The sequence below is a fragment of the Chelmon rostratus genome, chromosome 12 (assembly GCF_017976325.1).
Source record: "Chelmon rostratus isolate fCheRos1 chromosome 12, fCheRos1.pri, whole genome shotgun sequence".
In the NCBI taxonomy this organism is placed as follows: domain Eukaryota; kingdom Metazoa; phylum Chordata; class Actinopteri; order Chaetodontiformes; family Chaetodontidae; genus Chelmon; species Chelmon rostratus.
The window spans coordinates 1,760,643-1,782,372 of record NC_055669.1 but is presented as its reverse complement, the minus strand read 5'-3'; the positions used below and the strand labels follow the sequence as shown (position 1 = coordinate 1,782,372).

The window sequence follows — 21,730 nt, the reverse complement described above, 5'->3', positions numbered from 1 at the left end:
GCAACACTCAACTAAATTTATAAAAAATATTATAAGACTACTGAAAAGTACTAGTGCAATTCATTTCTCTGTTGATAAGTGACAGAGCATTAAGAATGTAGCTCAAATTAAAATCTCAATATGTTAGTGGAGCAATAATTCTCACATAGCCTCCTACCAAACTGCATTTCCAAAGTGGAAATATCATTGCCAAAAGTATGGCAAACAAAATGGTGCATCTCATTTCCCAAATATTCCAGCCACTCTCTTTTTAGAGCCACAAGCTGCTACATTAACAGTTAATACATTGGACCATTGACACCAAATGAGTGAAACAGGCACAGGCTCTGAAGCAATGTCTGTCACCCTGCCCACATGCCATATGCACTCAGTTGCCAGTTTATTAGGTACAGCTATTTAAAATGAGTGCAGTCTAATACTTTGCACTAAATTCTACCATCATGAAGTTTAGAATATTAAGTTTTTGTTGAAACAATTTTAGTGAGGTGTTGATTTAAAGGTAGGAAGGTACGGTTATGATCCAGTGTTTCACTCATAGCTTATTCACTGTGCTTCACTGTCCAGTTTTATATAACCCCCTCTGTCAGAGTAACCATTAATATTCCATTAGTAACCAAGACAACCACCTTAGTCAGTTAGCAAGCCAGCTAAACCAGGGAGCAATAGCATGTGCCTGGCTTGTTAGCATGTTAGCGTGCAGCTCTATCCCTGCAAGTAGTCACTAATCCACCAAGCTTAGAAGACAGGGGTGGGTCTTTTTCCAAAAGAAGAGGTGTAAGAGGTGACAGAGCCATATGTGCACTTTGCTGCAGTAATGTGACGTGTTGAACGACAGATGTGAAGCTCCATTTTGAAGTTAAGCATGAGAAAAACGTCTTCTTCATTTTTCCAAAAATCTCATTGAACTAATTGGGAAGACCAGCCTACATTTTCAGTTCTTCACAATATGGTTTTGTATGTTGGAATGAGTAACTGAGAGAGAGATTCCTGTGCAAATAATGGGCCTGTTCTTTCATTATAAACAAGGTCAAACTTCCAATAATAGTATAACTATCAGTTCTAAAATTGAAAAGAAATACACTGGCACACTGATTAAATGATTGGCGCAACATGTTTTATAAAACAATACCAATAAGAACAAGCTGGCAGCTTGTAATGCTGAACTTCATCAGATTATGACACATAACTTTAGGTGGCTGTAGGTGTAGAGAGACCATGTTCAGTCACTAATAACCATATATCACATATCACACTATCATAACCATCTATATATTCTGTAAAATATTTGTCCTGTTAGCTACTAGTTGATTGTGATGAGGAACATAGAGGTCTGATCATCGGCCGTATGAAACATGGCTGCAGTCTCTGTGATGTCACCCACAGGTTTCTGAGGAGCCATTGTGAGGCTCAGCTCCAGCCGTCGCCATCTTGGCAGTGCCTGACTGCTTAACTCCCGGCTACACCAAAAATGGGCAAAGAGGTGGAGCGTGGGAGTAAATGAGGCAGGGTATTGAAGCCTGGATGCTGTAAACATGTTTATTTCTGCTGTATAGTTGGACATTTTAATGTGGGGGTCTTACGGGAATTGACTCCCTTTTGGAGCCAGCCTCAAGTGGCCATTCACGGAACTGCAGTTTTTGGCACTTCCTTGTTGGCTTCATTGTTCAGCCTTGGAGGTTGATACAAGGAAGCGATTGCTGCCCACGGTATCTAGCAAAACATACCTAAGTTTCTCATGGCACATGACAGGCATCTTTCTTTTTTTTTTACTTTATTTGTAATAAGATTTATAATAAGATTTAGATCTAGTATTTAAGAAACATAAAGATCACAAGGGCTAGAACAAGATATGATCTGCGGATGAGAAAAAGTTAAAAGGCATTTCTTGTTGTCGTCTTTCTCCTTGTTTTCATCCTGTTTGTTGTCATGGCTTGTTTTCTCTCATTAGATTATCTCATTACGGCATTCAAAAAGAACAGCTTTGAGCAGGTGCATAGCCTCAGTGTTTTTCTGTCTGTGTACAACAAAAACACATCCCATGAATATTGTTGTCATAAGCTGCACCAAACACCCATTCTTTCTTGCTCTTATCTGTGCATGGAGATATTATACAGTAATTTCCTCTCTGTGCAGCTCTCTGGTGGCCTTGGAAAGGAGGTGACGGCTCTGTGCCTTCATGCTTGTGTGAACACATGAATTATCAGGAGAGAAAAAGATGGCTAACCTTGGACTTTGTGAAGTGGAGAGAATCACAGGATGAAAGCCAAACATGCAGCCTGACAAACGGCTGTGTGGATGTGTGTGTGTGTCTGTATAGAGGGGGATCCTTTCATTCTAAAATCCCTGCCTTTCTTCTCTCTTTCCGTCTCGCTCTTACATTCCTCCTTCTTTTTTTGCTTGATATTCTTGTGCAATATATTGGATTTTCCTAGTCCTAAGTCGATGCAGTATAGTGCAGAGCTTAGAGAGAGACGGCAAGCAACAAAGTGCTTAAGTGACGTGCTTAAGCAATTTTGAGGTGATCATACTTTGCATTTCAGTTGCTAATATTTTACTTTTTACTTCACAACATTTTTCTTTTAAGGCTGTAGAGACTAGTCACTTCAAAGTTTCAAATACGACACGTGATAAGCTCATTAAATACAACACTGCTTTAGATTAAACTACCCAACATCATGTCAAGTATAACCCCACTTCCAAGAAAGTTGGGACACTGTGTTAACTGTAAACAGGAACAGAATGGGATCATTTGCAGAACACTGAAACCCCATATTTAATTGAAACTAGCACAAAGACAACATATCAAATGTCGAAACTGACACATTTTATTTTTTTTAAAAATAATATTCTCATCTAGAATTTGATGCCAGCAACATGTTTCTAATAAGTTGGGTCAGGGTCATGTTTACATCACACTCTGTGAGCGTTTTGGAACTGAAGAGATCCACTGCTGTCATTCTGAAAGTAGAATGTTTTTCCGTTCTTGCTTGCTGTACAATTTCAGCAGTTCGGGGTCTCCTTTGTCATCTTTTACATTTCTTAATGCACCAAACATTTTCAATGGGATTTAGGGGCCCTTCTGCATGAAGAGTACTTTTACCGACTAATCAATATTTTTCCAAAATCAAATGAAAATGAGTAATGTGAAAGGGCCTAATGTACTGATACCTGAAATTATTATTATTATCCTTATTATTATTAGTACCAGTAGTAGTAGTGGCACTACCACTAGTAGTAGTAAAATTAGTAGTGCCATTGTTATTATTATCATTGTCATTATTATTATTATTATCATTAGGAGGAGGAGGATACTTGGATATAATCACCATTGGTTTGACTGTGCACATGAGATTTGTTGAAAGAAAGAAGAAAATACAGAATACCACCAGTCTTGGCAACTGGATTCACAAGACTGGGAGGTCACATGACAAAAAAATCCACCCTGCCGGACTTCAAGTTTGTGTGTCATGTGTTTGTGGCCAGAAAAACTGTTGCCCTATGAGGAACTGCTGGCAGCTATGGGTGTGGTTCAGGTTTGACGACAGTGCTACTATGTGTTCAAGAACAATGTCTCCTCAATAGAACAGGTGTTTACGCTCTTCCTCCTACTGCCTCAGGTCAGAGTTTTGCTTTCCTGCTACGTTACATGTTTTATTGATATGATATTGTCACCCGCCAAGTATGTTTTGAAAGTGCCCGGCCTTTTTTAAACGGTTTTTATAGATGACTTCCCAGATGGCTCTGTGTACCAAAACCATCAGATTACCAGTCTTATCCTTTCAGTTAAAAATCTGAATCTGCTGAATACCTCTGCCACCGAGTATCCCATACTGTAATTTAATTTCCAAGGCTGATGTCTCAGGCTGATACCAAGTGTAAATGATACGTTCTATAGCAATTTATCACAGCCACATCTGTTCTGTTCTTGTATGCAGGGGTTGAAGAGGTTGTTTTCTGAGAAACTTCCTCTTTTCCCAGTATTCAATCTGTCATTTGCTCTGTTTTCCCTGACCCAAACACTCCCTCCTGCCCTGCAGTAACCTTTTTCCTGCCATTTCTACCACCTGACCTTCCCCACCCACCTACTCACCTGTTCTCCATTTCCCTCATTAGTCTCGCAGTAAGCCTCATTTCCACCCACACTTTGCAAGATTATTTAGCTTGCATGCACGCTATCTTTCCAGCCCTGGCCTACCTGACTGCCTTTGTGTCATTTTTTTTGGGTTCAAGCATGCTGTTTATCTGAGTCATTACAGCCTGATGCCCACAATGCTACTTGAATCAACACAATATGTGTATTGTTTCCAAAATCAAGTATCCATGTGAACGGGAAAGGGAAAAACAGAATGTAGGGTCAGAATATTTCACATCTAACTCAGTGAATTAAGGGTTTATTTGGACCAAACCAGAGTTGGTGGTTGTTGGCACAGTGCCAAGACTAGACAGGATTGCTGCCTCTGATGGAAGATGATGATGTTGGAACTGAGGTTGGATTAGGCGTGAATTGAAGGGAAGCACTTCATTATTGTCTTTACACTGCTCACATCTTGCTTTTGATGTGGATCCCCAGGCAGGTTTATTCATACTGTTTATTGTGCTTTGTTGGTTTTTGGTCTATACGTGGGATTTGTTGCTAGGAGGGTAAACTAAAACTACCTCTTCTCTAATTGTTTTGATTTCACCTTTACTGAGCGCCGCATGGCGAAGAGACGAAGACTAGCTGGTGAACAGAGTGGAGCATTTAGCAGCTAAAGAGCCAGATGTTTTTCTGAAGAGTTGATGGAGACCAAGCCGGAGCTAAAAGAGAGTAAATACTGAACTTAACTTCATCAAGTGGAAACAAACACCTTTGGTTGGTTTTTGCTGTTTGTGCTGCATGTAACATCAGTTACTCTCCTGCCCCTTACTGGTCAAAAATCAATTTGTGCATTTTTAACATTTATTTTGTCATACTGCAGTTTGTGAAAGATTACATAAGATGCAACCATTCATTAGGACACTTGTGTTTATTGAATAGTGGCAACTTCCTTTGCTACACATGCTTAGGACAGCATCGAAGTCGTCACAGGTTAGATCAGTTATATCAATCAATGGTTTAGATTTCCAAAGTGGACATTTGTTTTTTTTGAGGAAATTACTACAAATCCAATTACACGTGACTGTGATACAATACTTTATGGGACAGTATTTATTTCCAGCTTGATCATGTACAGAAACCACTTAAATGAAAGCTCATCTTTACAACTCAGCCCCGCAGTCCTGTCCCCTGTGTGGCATATGGTTCCATGAGCTCAGGTGCATCACGTACAGTTCAGTCTGAAGGATCAAACTGCTCAGTCTAATGTAATTGAATGATGCTGTTTTTCTCTAGCCTCTCATCTCTCCCACAATTCAGATTCTATAGGGAGACGACAGCACACACACACACATACACATACACACACACACACACACATAAACACCATGCATCAGCTTGTACCCTGTGTTGGGAAGACTTCAGTGGTCGTCACTGACGACAGCATCCAATTTGTTGTCAGAAATGGAGGAATGCAGACTGAAACTCTGTGATGAATAATAAATAAAGTGGCTGTTAATAGCCAAAACTAATTAATCACTCAATTTGTTGTATTTTATTGTGATTAATCATTTTGGTCCTTTTATGATTGAAGCTTGTAACAACTGAATTGTAAAATCACTTAATTAATGTAGAAACAAAACCAGGGAAGTATATTTAAATTCAAATTCTATTGTTTATTGGCATCTTTTTAAGAATGAACACAGCTTCTCTCCTGTGAACTACAGATTTCCAATAAAACCATCAAGGCCATTGACTGTCAGCTTGAAAGGCATATCTGACCAAATACAAGGGATAAGTTAATTTAAACACAAGATACTTGTGCTCAAAAAGAGGATTCATTCTCAGTGAAGAACTTTGGAGCTCTAATCTGCCTCTATACCTGCCAAAGAGCAGTGATTCCTAACACGTCTCTGGGGGTCATCAGATGGATACCTCCCTTCAACAGTGTTTCGCCTACTTAGTCCCACTACACCTCCAGGAGGCTAGGCGAAGAGCTCCGGCGTCCCAGAGTCACCCCCCCTAGTGCCAGTTCACACTGCTCCTACACAATCCAAACAGCACCGCCACGTTCAACTGACCCAGAGATGCTCCAGGTAGTGGCCAGTACCGATGCTACCATTTAGCTAATGCTAATGCTAACCGCTAAGAAGAACAGAAGAAGAAAATACAGTTCCGATGCTACGATTTAGCTAATGTTAAGTGCTAACCGCTACCTGCTAAGAGGAACAGAAGAAGACAATAAAGCTAGATTTACCTATACTGTTAATGCTACCTGCTAGCTGCCAATACTAACTGCTAAGACACTATCATACTACCACCGCTTTAGCTATTGTTAGCTGCTACAATGCTACCACAGGCCTAGATGCCACATGTAACTGCCGATTGCCACACTACCATCATCTACCCCTGCCTCTCACCAACTGCACCAATAAATTGCTCCATTTGCCTCTTAATGCCACACTCGGACACTCCAAACAGATTAATGTTCAATTGTTTCAGCTGGAGATTGATGTCAGGTAGAGCAGTGTTGCTGTGGCAGCTCGCCATCAGCCTGCAGCCTCAGCTGCTACACTTTTCTCTGCAAAGACTAAAGCTTCATTTCAAAACTCCAATTCCTTCATCTCTTCACCTCCAGCCGCCATATCTGCCATTGTAGCACACAAGATTTCATGATGATGCACACCAGGTGCTGCCATCTTGGATGACCTAATCCAAGATGGCAATGAGTCTAATTTTACTAATGTAATGTAGGGTAGTCATATTGTGAATACTGTACAAAATAAGTATGAAACTAGACGTAATAAATGCAGCATACTGCAACAATAATAACAACTGGTGTTATCTATACCACTGTTTCTCAAGCCTGGTCCTGGAGTACCACTGCCCTGCATGTTTTAGATGTATCCCTGCTCCAGCACACCTGATTCAAATGAATGGCTCGTTATCAGGCCTCAGCAGAGCCCAGTAACGAGCTGAGCATTTGAATCAGGTGTGTTGGAGCACACAGCAGGGCAGCTGGTGCAAGATCCCTCTTTATTTAAATTTGGTGGGGGCTAACCCTTTAAAATTGAAATCAGAGGCGAGAAGAGACGTTTGTCTACAAAAGGATCCAAAAATGATGTGTCTCCTATTCACCGTTTGGAGTTTATAGCAATTTAAAAAAAAATTTCAGGCGATTTCTCACTGCCTCTCGCACTCTAGCTGATGACATCACCCCCTCTAGGGGGAGAAATTCTGAGCACTTTTTTAGAAACTTTATGGTCTTCAGATGGTCAGGATCAAAAACCGTAAGAGATATCAAAAAGTGAGCCAAGGATCATTTTTAACCGACAAAATTATCTACATTTTAAAGTTTGAAGTCTCTAGGAGAAAGTATGGCGGCAGCGGAAACTTGAAAAAGGCTGAAATTTCTTATGGGTAGTTTTTTGTGAATAACTAATTAACGAATCCTGTCATAAGTACAGAGCACACCATTCCCGATCGAGCCGTACGTTTTGATATATAGTTTGCGAGGGTTTTCTCAAAGCTGTGGGACTAGTTACGCCCCAAAATTCTGGCGGAAGATGAAAAATAAGAAGAAAAAACACAAGAGATTACAATAGTGGCTCGAGCTAAGCTCTTTGAGCTATAGAGGTGAGTGGCTTGTGCATCGCCTCGTGCCACTAATAATAATTTTGTCACTAGCTATTGACACACCTCGCCTTGCCAATGCTCTTTGTCTATATTATGTTTCCCAAGTGAAACACCATGACTATGACACTTTGACACACTAATATGGTTGAATACACATTTTATTTTATATTTTTATACTAGCAGCAGTAGCTTCAGTGGTTGCCTTTTTAACTTACCAACAATTTTGATTAGGTAAGAAATGCTTGAAGATGAATGTAATATTGGTCAGTTTAATGCCGCTGAGAACTAGCCAGACTACCACTGAGAGCCTGAATGTAAAACATCCATTGTGAATGTTCAGCTCCCCTCCCCTTGCTTTCTGATCTCTGTCTGTCTCTCCAAGCTAAGAGAGAAAAACATCCTCCTCTTATCCGCCATCTCCTGTGTCTGTGTGTGATGGATTACAGTGGAAAAAATGAGACGAGGATGCAGAAGAAGGCTGCATTTATAATGTCAAATACCATTTACCCGAGAAATGTGCAAATGTACAGGCTCACGACAATCCTCATGTTATTTGGGCTGCTCTCATTTCAGCAGGAAGCAAGTGGTGGAATGTACACAGCTCAAGGTCTTTTGGTTTTCTGCTGGTGGAGGCCAGTTTTGTGTCACTCTGTCAAAAGGACTGAAGATGGGATTATACTGTAGTCTGGGAAGAGATATCTCAATATGTCCCTTCCAATCAAATTCAATACTGGCACAAAAAAATTGGTTTTGGCCTTCAAAAAAAAAACCCCAGACAGCCGGTGAAAACGACTTCCAGTAGTCTGAAATTGTGTCAATTTTGTCCCTGGCTGAGGACAGTTAATCTCTGCCTCCATCCTTATAACACAGAGGCAGAAGTCCTCCAGTACCTCTAGCGTTTTCGTCCTGTCTCACGCCAGTCCCCTCCACTCATTTTCAAACTCTCTCTGTGGTCACTCTCTGTGATACAGGTGCACAATGTGTGTGCTGCCTGTCCTGTCCAGCCTGCGCCGTGTCTCTCCGCTGAGTCTAAAGAGGCTGATAAGGCCAGATGGCTCTCTGCTTTGTTAGCCTCTGAAGCGAGTAATGCAGTGTAGCAGAGCCTCGAGGCTAAACACTGTCTGCATCTCATGTGGGAGAGAGGTGTGTGTGTGTGTGTGTGTGAGAGAGAGAGAGAGAGAGAGAGAGAGAGAGAGAAAGAGAGAAAGAGAGAGAGGCAGAGAGAGAGAGAGAGAGAATGTGTGCGTTGTGGCAATTCTGTCCTTGTTAGAACCAGTTTGGGTGCAGACCCGGTAAGTGTGGACATTTTGTAAAGTGAGGTCATTTGAACAGTTTTCAATCCTTCAGGCTGCTACTTTTGGTCGAGAGTTATTTAAAGTTACTTCTGAATTACTGTATGACTCCACTCTGTCAGGCATACATTGTGTGACACCACAAAACCACAGAGAGAGGAGGTCAGGTTGGATGATTGGCTCAACAAAGCATGTGATGCTGACACAGGATACAAGTGATGATCTTCTTTAACTATTCATGTCTCATCTTTTACCAGCTGTCAATTTTACTGTCTTTAAACCATGACCCACTCATATGGCTTGTTTTGAAAGGCAATGGCAAGTGATGTCTTTTGTTGTTTAGTTTGGAGGACTTTGCTGCTGTAAGCCACTGTTACCAAACAACATGGTACTAGTACAGAGATAACTCTCCTCAAGGTTCTCAGTGAAATGCCTTAGCCGATAACCAGGTTTGGACCCAGAATGACTCAGAAACAAGCAGGTTAGGTAAAAGTTCATGTTTACTCATTGTCAAAAACAGCAAAAGGTCAAAACCAAACTGGCAGATCAAAAGAGGAAAACTTTTCCAAAAAGGGGTCAGACAGAAAGGCAGAAGTTCAAGGGCCAGGCAGACAGATCAGAAGGCTGCAGCACTGTGGTATAAGCACATTAGAGAGTCTGTCAGGGAATGTGTGGAAATTGGCATGTGTATTTACTAAAGGGGAGGAGGAAGTGGCTGGATCTGAAATGACACAAGAGTTGCGCCCAACGTATGCTTTCTGCATCCGCAACTACCACATCTGGAAGACCAAACAGACAATGTTTGAAGAGAGGCCATGTGAAGAGGATCCATCGCTACCCAAGTCTCTACAATTTATCTTTATTAACAATACAAAGACCATCAAAATGTGCAACAGTTTGTGGAGGGAGACAGACTGGCAAAAAGAAGCAGAAATATTTAAGAGACCAATCTGTGGAGGCCAGAAAGAAGCAGAAGGGAAGAAATGCAACAAACGAGAATGTGTCAGGAAGGGGGTTTCAGGGGAACAGGGATAGAATTTATTGACTAAAGATAACGAAAAAACAGGGAGGCAGGCACGAATCTAACAAAAGTTCAAAGTCCAAAGAGGTAACAAAAATCCACACAAGAGCCTGGGTTCAAAGAACAGAAACAAAGCAAAACCCAAAAACCTCCAAAAGAAGAAACAGAAATCAAGGCGTGAACAAGGTCCGGAGAGAAAACACTTGGAGACGTGACATGACAAGGGAACAAAGACAACAACCTGACAAAGACTGAGGGTAAGACACGGGCTTAAATACACAAGTGAGGACAACTAATGACACACAGGTAAAACAAATCAAACACGAAGGCCACAAAAACACAGAAAGTAAAGCAAAAGAAGACATATAAGGTGAACCTTCAACATAAAACAGACCATGACAGAATGTCTCTGTTCCCTTCAGTCAGGTCAGTCAGCTCCGGGACAGTGGAAACTTTAACCAAATGTTAGCGTGAACACATAACCAACTCTGGAGTTCTCTGTCCATATCAGAATAGGTCGGTGAGGTGTCAGCTGTGGTATTGCACCTGTGGAAATAGGTCTCTTCATTAAAACTTCATGTGGAGGCCTGGAACAGACTACTTGAATCTGGCATAATTTTGAGACGATTTTGTGTTGGCCAACCAATTACCAGTGTCGTGACACCCCACGGCCATTTATAAATGGCCCTGATGTTTTATTGCTTAATTTATCTAGTTGTCTGGGTTCCAGTTCCAGTTCCTGGAGCAAACCACTGGGTTCAGATCACATGAGTTAATCCCCTTTGTTTTACATGTGTGGGACTGTGTGCAATCTGGATTGGTTTGCTGGAAGATGCCATAAAATCTCAGAGTTTCCACATACCAAAATCATGTTGCACCAAATGCATATTTTGAATCAGTGTAAATGTTGGCGGACTGGCCCAAAATACAGGCACGTTTTGGGATGTACAACCAAGCTTGTCGAACAGATGTTCCAGGAGGCAAAGCATGTGCCTTCACTTCACCTGTTCCGGCAGTGGCAGCATAGCCTGAGAAAGATGCATGTCTAAGGGTCTCATTGCTGAACCATTCAACAAGAAAATCAAACCAGATGTTGGAATGGAGCTTTGAATCAAATCAGACCTTGATGAAGGAACTGTATCACTTGAATCTCAAAATCATGTTTTTTAGCTCATCATCTACATGAATTAAATGGTAGAAATGTACCTGGATTTAAATGTTAGAGCTGGTTAGAATGGTCACTTCATAGACTGATCTACGAGCAGCTGTCATGTCCTGGGTCACAACAGTGTTCAGAATATGCAGCACAGTGTGAGGAGCAAAAGCTTGGAGTCACTTGGAACCCATGACAACGGGGGCTGATTTTTCAATTAGGACAGCCAAGGCTGCAACACTGGCAAACAGGGCAGCATGCCATGCACAACAGGAGGCTGCTCTGAAGAATAGAGTGTCAGCAGGTAGTAAAGAGAACCATGTTTACGAAGCAAGATGCCTGAGGTGAAGCAGTTATTCTTGTACACGTACAGGTGAAAATTGCATAATCTGGCAATCCAAGGATGGTGCTGATGTAAGAGCAGGCTTCGAGTCTTTAAATGTCAATGTCAAGCTTTCAGTCCATTGAATGGGTTCAGGAGTCCAGAGTGGCAGCACAAAGCACAGGATCCATTGTGATGTGACCATGAATCCAGTGCCTGCAGAAATTGGTCATGCCCAGGAAGGAATGCATTTTTGCTTCCATGCTTCCATGTGTGTAGGAGGCACTGCTTGACTCTGTCTGGTAAGAAGCCATTAAGAGGTCATTGGCATTGGTCATGGGGGGGATTGCAATTTAGGAGCAGGTGAAAAATGTTCAAATGAAGTGGGAATTGGCTTGAATGCATGGAGGTTTAACAACCACTCAGTGTTACAGATGTAATGTAAACCATCAAGTCATCAGTGTGGTTATGATTTCCAGTCAATCTCCTCACTAGGGGACCCAGATCACATGGTTGAAAAGTGGATGAGACAGTAATGGGAATATGCAGAAATGTGTGTTTGAAAACAGGCCTTGCTCATGGGTCAGAGTTACTGCAGCTGCACAGCAATCACGACCAAAGTAGATATGAGCGGGAGCTGATAAAAGGTTTCCTGGTTTAAGAAAGCGGCTGCCCTCTCCTGACAGGACCTGGAAACAGACTGAGGACAGAATGCAGATGTAGAAGGCAAAGTAGAGATAGCTCTCATAGCAGTACATGAGGCAACTGAAGCATGAACTGGTTGAAGCAAAGTTTGAACAGGTTGCAACATCAACAAGGAAGACTCACACTGAAACTGTGAAACGTTTTTGCAGCAGTAACTGAGCAGCTTGAAACCATATTTCAAATATAAATCAGCTTTACAGTAAATCACAGCATTCAAAGCACACAAAGCATGTCCGCCTACAAGGCTCATTGGAGAATTAGATGACTGTTCAATAGAATGAAACTTGATATCAGTGTGCACTGGCTTTAACACAGGTTCAACCTATGGAATTTCAGCAACATGCATAATACTAAGATGCTTTGAGGAAGGTTTACAAGTGTACAACTCCTTTCTCTGCATGTGTGTGTCTTCTGTGGAGCCCCTCCCTCTGCTGCCATGTGAGCTATCGTGATGAGAAGAGCATGGTGCATGAAACTCACTGCATTCAGGTCTATGTCAGACCTGTGAAAATGTGTTTGTCTGCAAATTGAAATAACTGATTTTAAAGACATGAGGCAGTAGGCCATTTATCACAGTTTGTACTGGTAATGGATCACATCCACACCCTGGAGGCAGCTGATAAACTATGATGCAGACTCTTTTGGTCTTTGGAGACACGCTGCAACACCACTGAAATTCCCATCGGGTAACCTAATACCTTAATTTTTAATACGTACACAGATTTTCTTTAAAACGCTGCTTGGATGGGTGGGATGTTTTCTGAGAATGGCAGAAAGAACTGTTCCTTCACCTGGTCGCACTGTTTCAGTCATTATTTCTATCTTGGAAGAGAGATGACTGGTTGCTCCATTTACTACAATGTATATTAAGAGCTGTGTTGTTGTTCTTGAGGAAAATGAGGAAAAGAGTACTACACAAACCAGAGGGCAATCCAGGCTCTCCAAATACTACAAAATCTGTCAAACAAGGAAATGAATATTAAAAAGCCTTTATTATAGCGGCTAAAACATTAAAAAAGGCAAAACACCACTAGGTCTTTATCAGGGCTCCAAAAAGCTGATGAAGCCTCCTTCTTCCTGCTTTTGAGTCTTAGAACTGGACCCATTATAGAGGCCATAACTTACTGTGTGTGCAGATCAGCAGCAAAGGAGGAAAATCAGAACATGAAGCACATACAACTGAGGCAGTCGTTGTCTCCCACGTTCCACCATCATCAAGGACAAACAGCACAACACAACACAAACCATGTCTTCAATACAACTTGAGGCCTTTTAACTTTTTCAATTTGAATTGCTCTGCTCTGCTTTCCCCGCCCCATCTTCTCGCGCTGCCAATAGGAAGAGAACCAGGAAGTTTAGATAAGGTGGGGGTGTGGCCAGCTAGAGTCTCTCTTTGGGACCATGCGGCCTGTTCAGGTGAGTTTGCGTGGTAAGATACAGAGTTGGCTTGTTTTTTGATCTTTTTGGTTGTTTTCCTGTTTTGTTTGCTTCTTGAAGGAAATGTTAGGGTTTGTTTTCCTGCTCTGTTTGCTTTTTGAAGGAAATGGTAGGGTTTGCTGCTTCTTGAAGGAAATGTTAGAAGAGGCTGTTAAATCTAGTCTGTGGTTTAGGCCTCCACCTTCAGCACCCTCTAAATTTTCCACCCCCTACCCGAACAAGGGTCTGTATCCAATCCCTACTTTCATCTTTTGACTCTACCTCTTTATTTTCCATCCCCTACCCGAACCAGGGCTTGTATTCCCACCCCGCTTTTTCTTGGTGCAGTTGGTGAGAGGCAGGGGTAGATGATGGTAGTGTGGCAATCAGCAGTTACATGTGGCATCTAGGCCTGTGGTAGCATTGTAGCAGCTAACAATAGCTAAAGCGGTGAGAGTACGATAGTATCTTAGCAGTTAGTATTGGTAGCTAGCAATTAACATTAACAGTATAGGTGAATCTAGCTTTATTGTCTTCTTCTGTTCCTCTTAGCAGGTAGCGGTTAGCACGTAACATTAGCTAAATGGTAGCATCGGAACTGTATTGTCTTCTTCTGTTCTTCCTAGCGGTTAGCATTAGCATTAGCAATAGTTAAATGGTAGCATCGGTACTGGCCACTACCTGGAGCATCTCTGGGTCAGTTGAACGTGGCGGTGCTGTTTGGATTGTGTAGGAGCAGTGTGAACTGGCACTAGGGGGGGTGACTCTGGGACGCCGGAGTTCACTGCCTAACCTCCTGGAGGTGTAGTGGGACTAAGTAGGCGAAACACTGTTGAAGGGAGGTTTCCACCTGATGACCCCCTGAGACGTGTTAGGAATCACTGCTCTTTGGCAGGTATAGAGGCAGATTAGAGCTCCAAGGTTCTTCACTGAGAATGAATCCTCTTTTTGAGCACAAGTATCTTGTGTTTAAATTAACTGTGAATCCAATGACTGTGGCAGATTGTGGATTCTTCACTGTGGACCTGCATACAGTCAGTTTCCCCTCACCACTCTCTTTCTCAGACTGTGCTCTGCGTTACTCAGGCAGAAATGTGCCAGAAGCATGCAAAACTCTTTCCTGAGTTCCAAAATCCAACAGTGTCTAAAAGATCTGCTAGATAAAAAACTTTTCTTTTTTCTCTAGAATTTCTAATTCTACGATCCCCTCGAACCAAAAATAATAAAACAACACCAAACTGATAAAGAAAACTCCTGCTTCTGGCCAATCTTCACTTTGGGGAACAATGGAAAATAACAACAGCCTCAGTTGTCGTTACTGTGATATAGGTTTATTTCAGCCCTGATAGTGTACAGATAGAAATCTCAACATCTTTTTACACTTGTTTCAGATTTATGTGATACCTAAGCCTTGAAGAAATCATGCCAAAGGGAGGGTAAATACAGTGATTGTGACTAATGACCAAGACCAGTTCTCAATCCTGTTTATTATGAAGATGAAGCATCTCCAAGGTCTTCAGCCTATCAACCAGACAGCCTAGTGTCCTAACAGCGTGTATGCCAAGGTTGATCGTCCCTGAGGCCCTTTTTAATTTTTCAACAACAAGGTCCAATTTGTAATGAACCAGAATGATCCTTTAAATGCCGGATTTGTGAGGAAGAACAGTAACATTGGCCACAAGGGCATCAGTGAAAAATAGTGGGTCTGCTTCAAAGTTCAGCAGCTGCACACAGGCTGCCTGGATCAGGCCACAGTCCACAACACCTGAGGCTTCTCCAACAGGTGACTGTATGTGGAACAGGCAGCTGACTAGAATTAATACAAGAGAGAGAAGCCTGCAATATATCTAAAATGAAATCTATTTCTAACCCCTTCATTAGCATTCTAGCCTCACTATTTGACCATGTCTGAAGCAGATAACTAGCTCAGACTCCAGCAGTTCCACAGTGAATAGTAAAATGATGCTTACATGTTGATGCATCAGTATTAACAATCTAATATTATCAAATATAATATTTCAATCACAGGAAGCATATTACTTTTACTGCTGAGACTTTAACTCAAAGCTGATAATACTTCTGTTCGTGTATTTAATCCAGCTGGGAATGCTAGCAGAAAGCTTGGTATGGGAATGGGCAGAGGAGCTGGGTGAGCAGGCAGTAGAACCAGGCTCAGCAGCCTGTATGGACGTCATAGCAGAGGCAAAGAGGCCTAAGAGGATGGTGATAGAGGACGCTATGAAGAGAAAAAAACGAGAGTGATCACGCAAGGGGCAGAGCAAGAGTAATTCTAGGACTGGCTTTTAGTTAAGATGGCTTTTAGTTAATAAAAGGCAGAATAACAGACACCGAGCTGGCCTTCTTGCTGTTGGGGTAGTAAATAATATTTACTGGCTTGCTAAGTAATGTCTTGTGTTGTTGTTTGAGTGTATTAGCAAAGTTAAAGAACCATCAGTTTTTGATCATAAGTAAATTAATCACAACATATTTTTGACAGTGGTGAAAAAGTGAATTGCACAACTTCATATAATGTCACTGTTTCCAGATTAGGACACTTTTCTGCTGTTGCTGTCAGAGTCAGTGGGTGACGTGGTCATTTTTGGAAAAGACAAATGACCAGAGGAAAAAACTGAAAAGATCATGAAATTATTTTTTTTAAATGAGAAAAGAGAAAAACTGAAAACATAAATAAATCTAATTAACTGTCCAGACACCAGTTACACCACAAGTCTTCATCGCCCAGCTCCTCCTCTCAGCCTACTCACATGGAGTGAAACTATTTACCGCAGGTGTCACACTGGACCCAGAACACCAACCCCTCTGAGCTGACTGCCAAACTGTTGTCTCCTGCCCTTTCATTTCAGCAGTGTGACCTCACAGAAAAAATCTAAAAAAATTTCCTGATTGTGATCATTAAGTACACGACAAGTGGATGTTATGGGTGCAGCAGTCAAGGAGGAGTTGGGCATGAGGAAGTGCTAGAGGTGCTCTGCTGGGTGTGAAAGAAACTTAGACAGTAAAAACTAGTGATGAATAAAAACAAAGGCTCTGATGGTTAAACATGAGAAATTGCCTCTGACCATGAAAGCCAGAGGCACCCGTCCACTGATTCGGTCACTCAGGTGGACCCCAGACTGCTCGGCTTCCTGTTGTAGAGTGAGCCTGCCTGCTGCCACCTCCTGTATAGCCTGTCCCATGTCCACTTTCCCATCTTCCTCACGTCTTCAAATGCCGGCTGTTAGGCATCGAAAAGTGCATATTTATTTTCTAAAGTTAAAAATACATTCAAAATTTGTTTTAGAGGTATGTTTCTCATTGCATTACCATGCATAGATATATTTACCACATTCATATACACACATATATTTACCCAAAAGCAGCATACAATTTCTATATCCACCTTGTCTTTTATCATCTTGATGCATCAGCAAAGGGATAATAAAAAATATCTGTATCACCTTTAAACGCACCTTACCTACCTTTCTTACTTTAGCTCCATTTCATGTCTAATGTCTTCTTCTTCCTGTCTGTTTTCTCCTTGTCTCCTCTTTGACTCGTCTTCTGTCTGTTTCTTCCTGTCTGTTTTCTCACTGTTTCCTGTCTTGTCTCCTTTTGTCTGTCCTTTGCTCTCTCTCTCTTTTTTTTTTTCTGGTTCTCTATCTTTTCAGCCAGGAACATAAACCACACAACAGCAACAACTCGAGTGACAGTGTGTGTCAAACAACATTCAGTTTGGTTAACCATATTACATATAGGCATATCATACTGGTTAATCTATAAAATCAACATAAAAGCCTCTCCTGGTCTTCATAACGCAGTTGCTCACACATGCGCACACCCATACACACCTAAAGGGTCTATGAACATACTTAATGTGACCTAACTTATAAACAAGAAACTGATTTTGAATTTGAATAGCGACAGTGAACATACTTTAGCATCAGTTTTCACACGGTTGTCAAATTTGAGATGGTAAAGTGCATCAAGCTGGAAGTGTTTGGCTCAGCAATAATTCAGCAGACAGTGTCTGAATGAGGACACAGTTCCGCAAATTGCACCAATTCTTGTACAACATTGCTTTAAGTTAAGTTTAAGTGGGCTGATATCATCTTGAAAATAACACAGCTTTCCAACAGTTTGAAGTCAGAGAAAGAAAAGAAAGGTTTCCATCGGTCAAATTGTATTTAATTGTGTGTTAGAAACAGTAGACATATGTTTTTGGTGTTGTGGTGTGAAAGCAGTAGACCCACTATGCATGCAAGTCTGAGTGATAACTAGACATTCATTTCTAAACTATTAATGTCCACATGGTCAGACATGGGATGCTTCTGTTTTTGGTATATTGAGTCTATTAAACAAGTTAATTTCTTTTTTTTTAAGTTTAAGCGCAAATTCTTTGAAATAACAATTACACTCTCAGAATTAATTCCAGTTTTTTTTTTTTAAATATTACCCATGCAAAAGAATGTAATGTATTGAAGTAAAGTTCCGGGTATATCAAATAAGAGGCAGGAATGAGCAAACCAGAACGCAAGAATGTGGCAAAACTGTAAATCCAGTTTTCGGTGTAATTGAGAGCTTTTGATATCCACCAGAAAGGAAAACGTATTTCCAGAGCCAGACAGCGAATAAAACAATGAATAGAAAAGATATGAAAAAAAGAAGAATGTCAGAAACATATGGATATTAACTACACATCTCCAGTTTGTGAGAGTATATAAATCCTTCCTTTCTGACGAACATGCAATGCGACAGATTTTATTTCAGTGTGGAAGAGGGCAGGTTGGTGTATTGGTATGAGTATGTGTGTGTGAAATGGAGACAAAATAATATGTATATATGCATGAGTGCGTGTATGTGTGTGTGAGTGTTTTACCATCAGATGAAGGCTATAAACTATAAACATGAGCTGCCATTCCCCGTGGCCAAATCATATTTTCATATTTTTTAAATTACAGCCACTCACTCTCACATCTGCAGATCTAACACATGCTGTCACCCTCCATGCTTCAGCCAGAGTGATTGAAGATCATGGACTCAATTCTGTTTTCCATTAAGACTTTCCTGAAAAGCAACAGTCTCCAGGATAACACTCACACACACTGTCTTTTGGATCATTGCATTTGTCACAAATTTATGTTTGCAAAGGTCCAGACAATCCAATCCAGTAAAATATTTATTGAACTAAACACTATAATAATCCACATAAAGCTGTGTTATTGTTTTACTGTCTCCACCTCGGCCTCTCTGTTGTGTCGTCTGCTCTGTGTGTGTGTGTGTGTGTGTGTGTGTGTGTGGAGAGGAGATGAGCCCTGCCCTTGGTCAAATGCAGAAATGGAGAGGAGAGACAGAAGAGGCAGCCATCGTCTCTGTCTTTAGAACTTTTCTGTTCTTTGTCATTTAGTTCAGGGAGGTGAGAAATTCAAACAATCAACAGGTCCGCCGCTGTCATCAGGAGTCGACGTGATGTCTGTTGGCACAATGTGATTGATGGGTGAATTTATTCATAGTGTGAAAGCTCCCAAAAATCAACCTGGTTCCCAAGAGAAAATGACATTGGTTTGTCGCCACAGAATATTCGGGATGTGAAATTACTCATGACAGAAACAAAGACTAAAACAATATGTTGTGGAGACCATGAGAATGGCAGCGCCTCTTTAGTCCAGAAGGAAATTTGGAAATAATTTGTTGTACAGATGGTCACCAGGAGATGAATCCTACTGACTCTGGCCCTGACCTTTCATCTGGTACAGTTATCAGGTGACCATTTCAGTTTGTCCAATACTTTGATTCATGACCAAACACCTGTAAAAATAAGACATTCCCGTCAGCCTGAAGTGTGATTTGTGTACAAGTTACCAAACATTTCCATACTAACACAATGAACAAAGGTTGTGAACACTGTGAAAAGTCTACCTGCTAAACATCAGCATGTTTGTAATTATATATATATATATATATATTATAATTTATAACTCCTTGTTGCTTGATTTTACTCGTTGGGTTTTATTTATCGTGCTTGTATTTATCCTATGTATTTGTGTTTTTTTTATTGTGCTTATCCTGTGTTATTTGTGTTTTACCCGCTCTGTAAAGTGTCCTTGAGTGCTTTGAAAGGCGCTTCCAAATAAAATGTATTATTATTATTATTATTATTATGTTCACCATTGACAATAATAAGTAGACACAGCTTCCTGGTCTGACAGTGAAGCCAATATGAAAGTGCCTTAAACCTGCATTCTTTCTAATGGCCAGTAGGGGGTATTCCACTGGTTGCAAAAAGAAGTCCAACATATACATGTACTTGTATGTAAGCGTATGAGAAAATGACCTTACATCTCACTGGATTTTTTTTTTTTTTTTTTACCTCACTCAACAGTTGCCTGATGAGTTTATGCAGTCCACAAACCAGTAGTGGACTGCATCCACTATTCACTATATACACAGTCTATGCTGTCATTGTGAGGACGAGCATATTGATGTTAGCATTTAGCTCAAAGCACCACTGTGTCTATGTGCGGCCTCACATAACTGCAAGACAAGTTTTCAGCTTTGAAATTCAGTAAAAACATCTTCTACCATACCTGTAATGGTATCTTCCCATAAAGATAGTTTTGGTTTTCTTTAGATTTTGGCATATTTGTCTTTAGGATTCCTGCCTCTGGTCCTGTCATAAACCTGCTAATATTATCTGGGGACCTCTAGTAATTTGTAATTTGGACTGAACCGTTTCCCAGCAAATGTCTGGAACAGTGAATCTATAAAGCCTACAAAATGCAAAACACCCTCCCATCAGCATATCATTTGAAGAAAGTCAATACCAAAGAAAACAATAAATGCAAACAATCAATGCTGAGTGGGTTTCAGCACATATACAGACAGACAGAATGAGTGCATCTCTTACATAATGTGACAACTCTAGAACTCTAGAACTCAGAAGTTGTAAGACTCGGCACAGAAACCACTTGGTTAAGGTGAAGAATTGTTAAAACCGGTAATGGAATATACTGGAAATGTCGTTTGTATTTTCATTTCATTTCAGTAATAATGTTGGACAAGGCAAGGGCAGATTGATGATAGATGATGTTTCATATGAATTTTGTAAGTGGAAACTACTCTTGTACTATGATCATTATACAAGCTTCACAATACTTTACATACAATGATTTTCTTGCTGAACCAATCCATGCATGCGGTGCATTTGTCATTAATCCAGTAATACGACAGCATCACAGTTACACAATGTAAATCTCATTTTACCAGCTTGGGTTAAAAAAAGCACAGAGTTCAGGTTAGGCAAACATTGATAATGACGACTTATGATTAGAGGACCATCACCATAATAACAATTATAACCACTTGGTTATGGTAAGGGAACAACCATGGTCGGCTTTGTCACTTAAATTCTGTAGTTTTTCTTGGGAGGATACTCTGCAGAAAATATGTGTTTTTATAATTTGTTGGACTAAACCTTTAGACATGGTTTAACCATGACCGAAAGTCAGTCTAAACATCATTCCACATTAGTTGTAATGATGTCCATATAAACCGACTGTAGTAAACTGATGCTCTCTGCAGTATGATGAAGAGTCGCCATTAACAAGTTCTTTGTGGACCCATGACTGTAATCAAACTGTTTTTCATATTGGGTTTGCTCCAAGACTGATAGATCTTTCTCTCCTCATCTGCACCTCAGGTATCATCCGTACAGCAATGTCCAACATGGACCGTGAGACCAGGGACCACTATGCTGTGGTGGTCCAGGCCAAAGACATGGTGGGCTCGGTTGGGGGACTGTCTGGATCCACCGTTGTCAACATCACCCTCACTGACGTGAATGACAATCCTCCAAAGTTTTCACAGAGTGAGTGATCCCTCTCTCACACAGTACAGTTTTTTTTGTGTTCAGTCTTCAGTCTAGTTCACACTGAAGTAGGACAGCTGTGACATCCAGTACAGATCCACGCTGCTGCTGGGCCAAATATCAAAGACAGTTCTGAGACACCCTGGTCGTGCTGAATTGTGTGCATACCCACATTATGATTAATAACCTCAACATACACACACACACATCACGTTTCACAGTGTCAGGATGAATACTATTATGGTA

The 21,730-nt window shown here is 41.0% G+C and overlaps 1 protein-coding gene across 1 annotated transcript in view; it reads left to right on the top strand.

Moving 5' to 3' along the window:
* Positions 1-21,730, top strand: part of LOC121614578 (cadherin-18-like) — a 150,501-nt gene that overhangs the window by 73,476 nt on the left and 55,295 nt on the right. Inside the window, exon 4 of the mRNA XM_041948516.1 lies at positions 21,317-21,484. Within this exon, the coding sequence (XP_041804450.1) occupies positions 21,317-21,484 (168 nt within the window). The remainder of the gene's footprint in view (positions 1-21,316; positions 21,485-21,730) is intronic.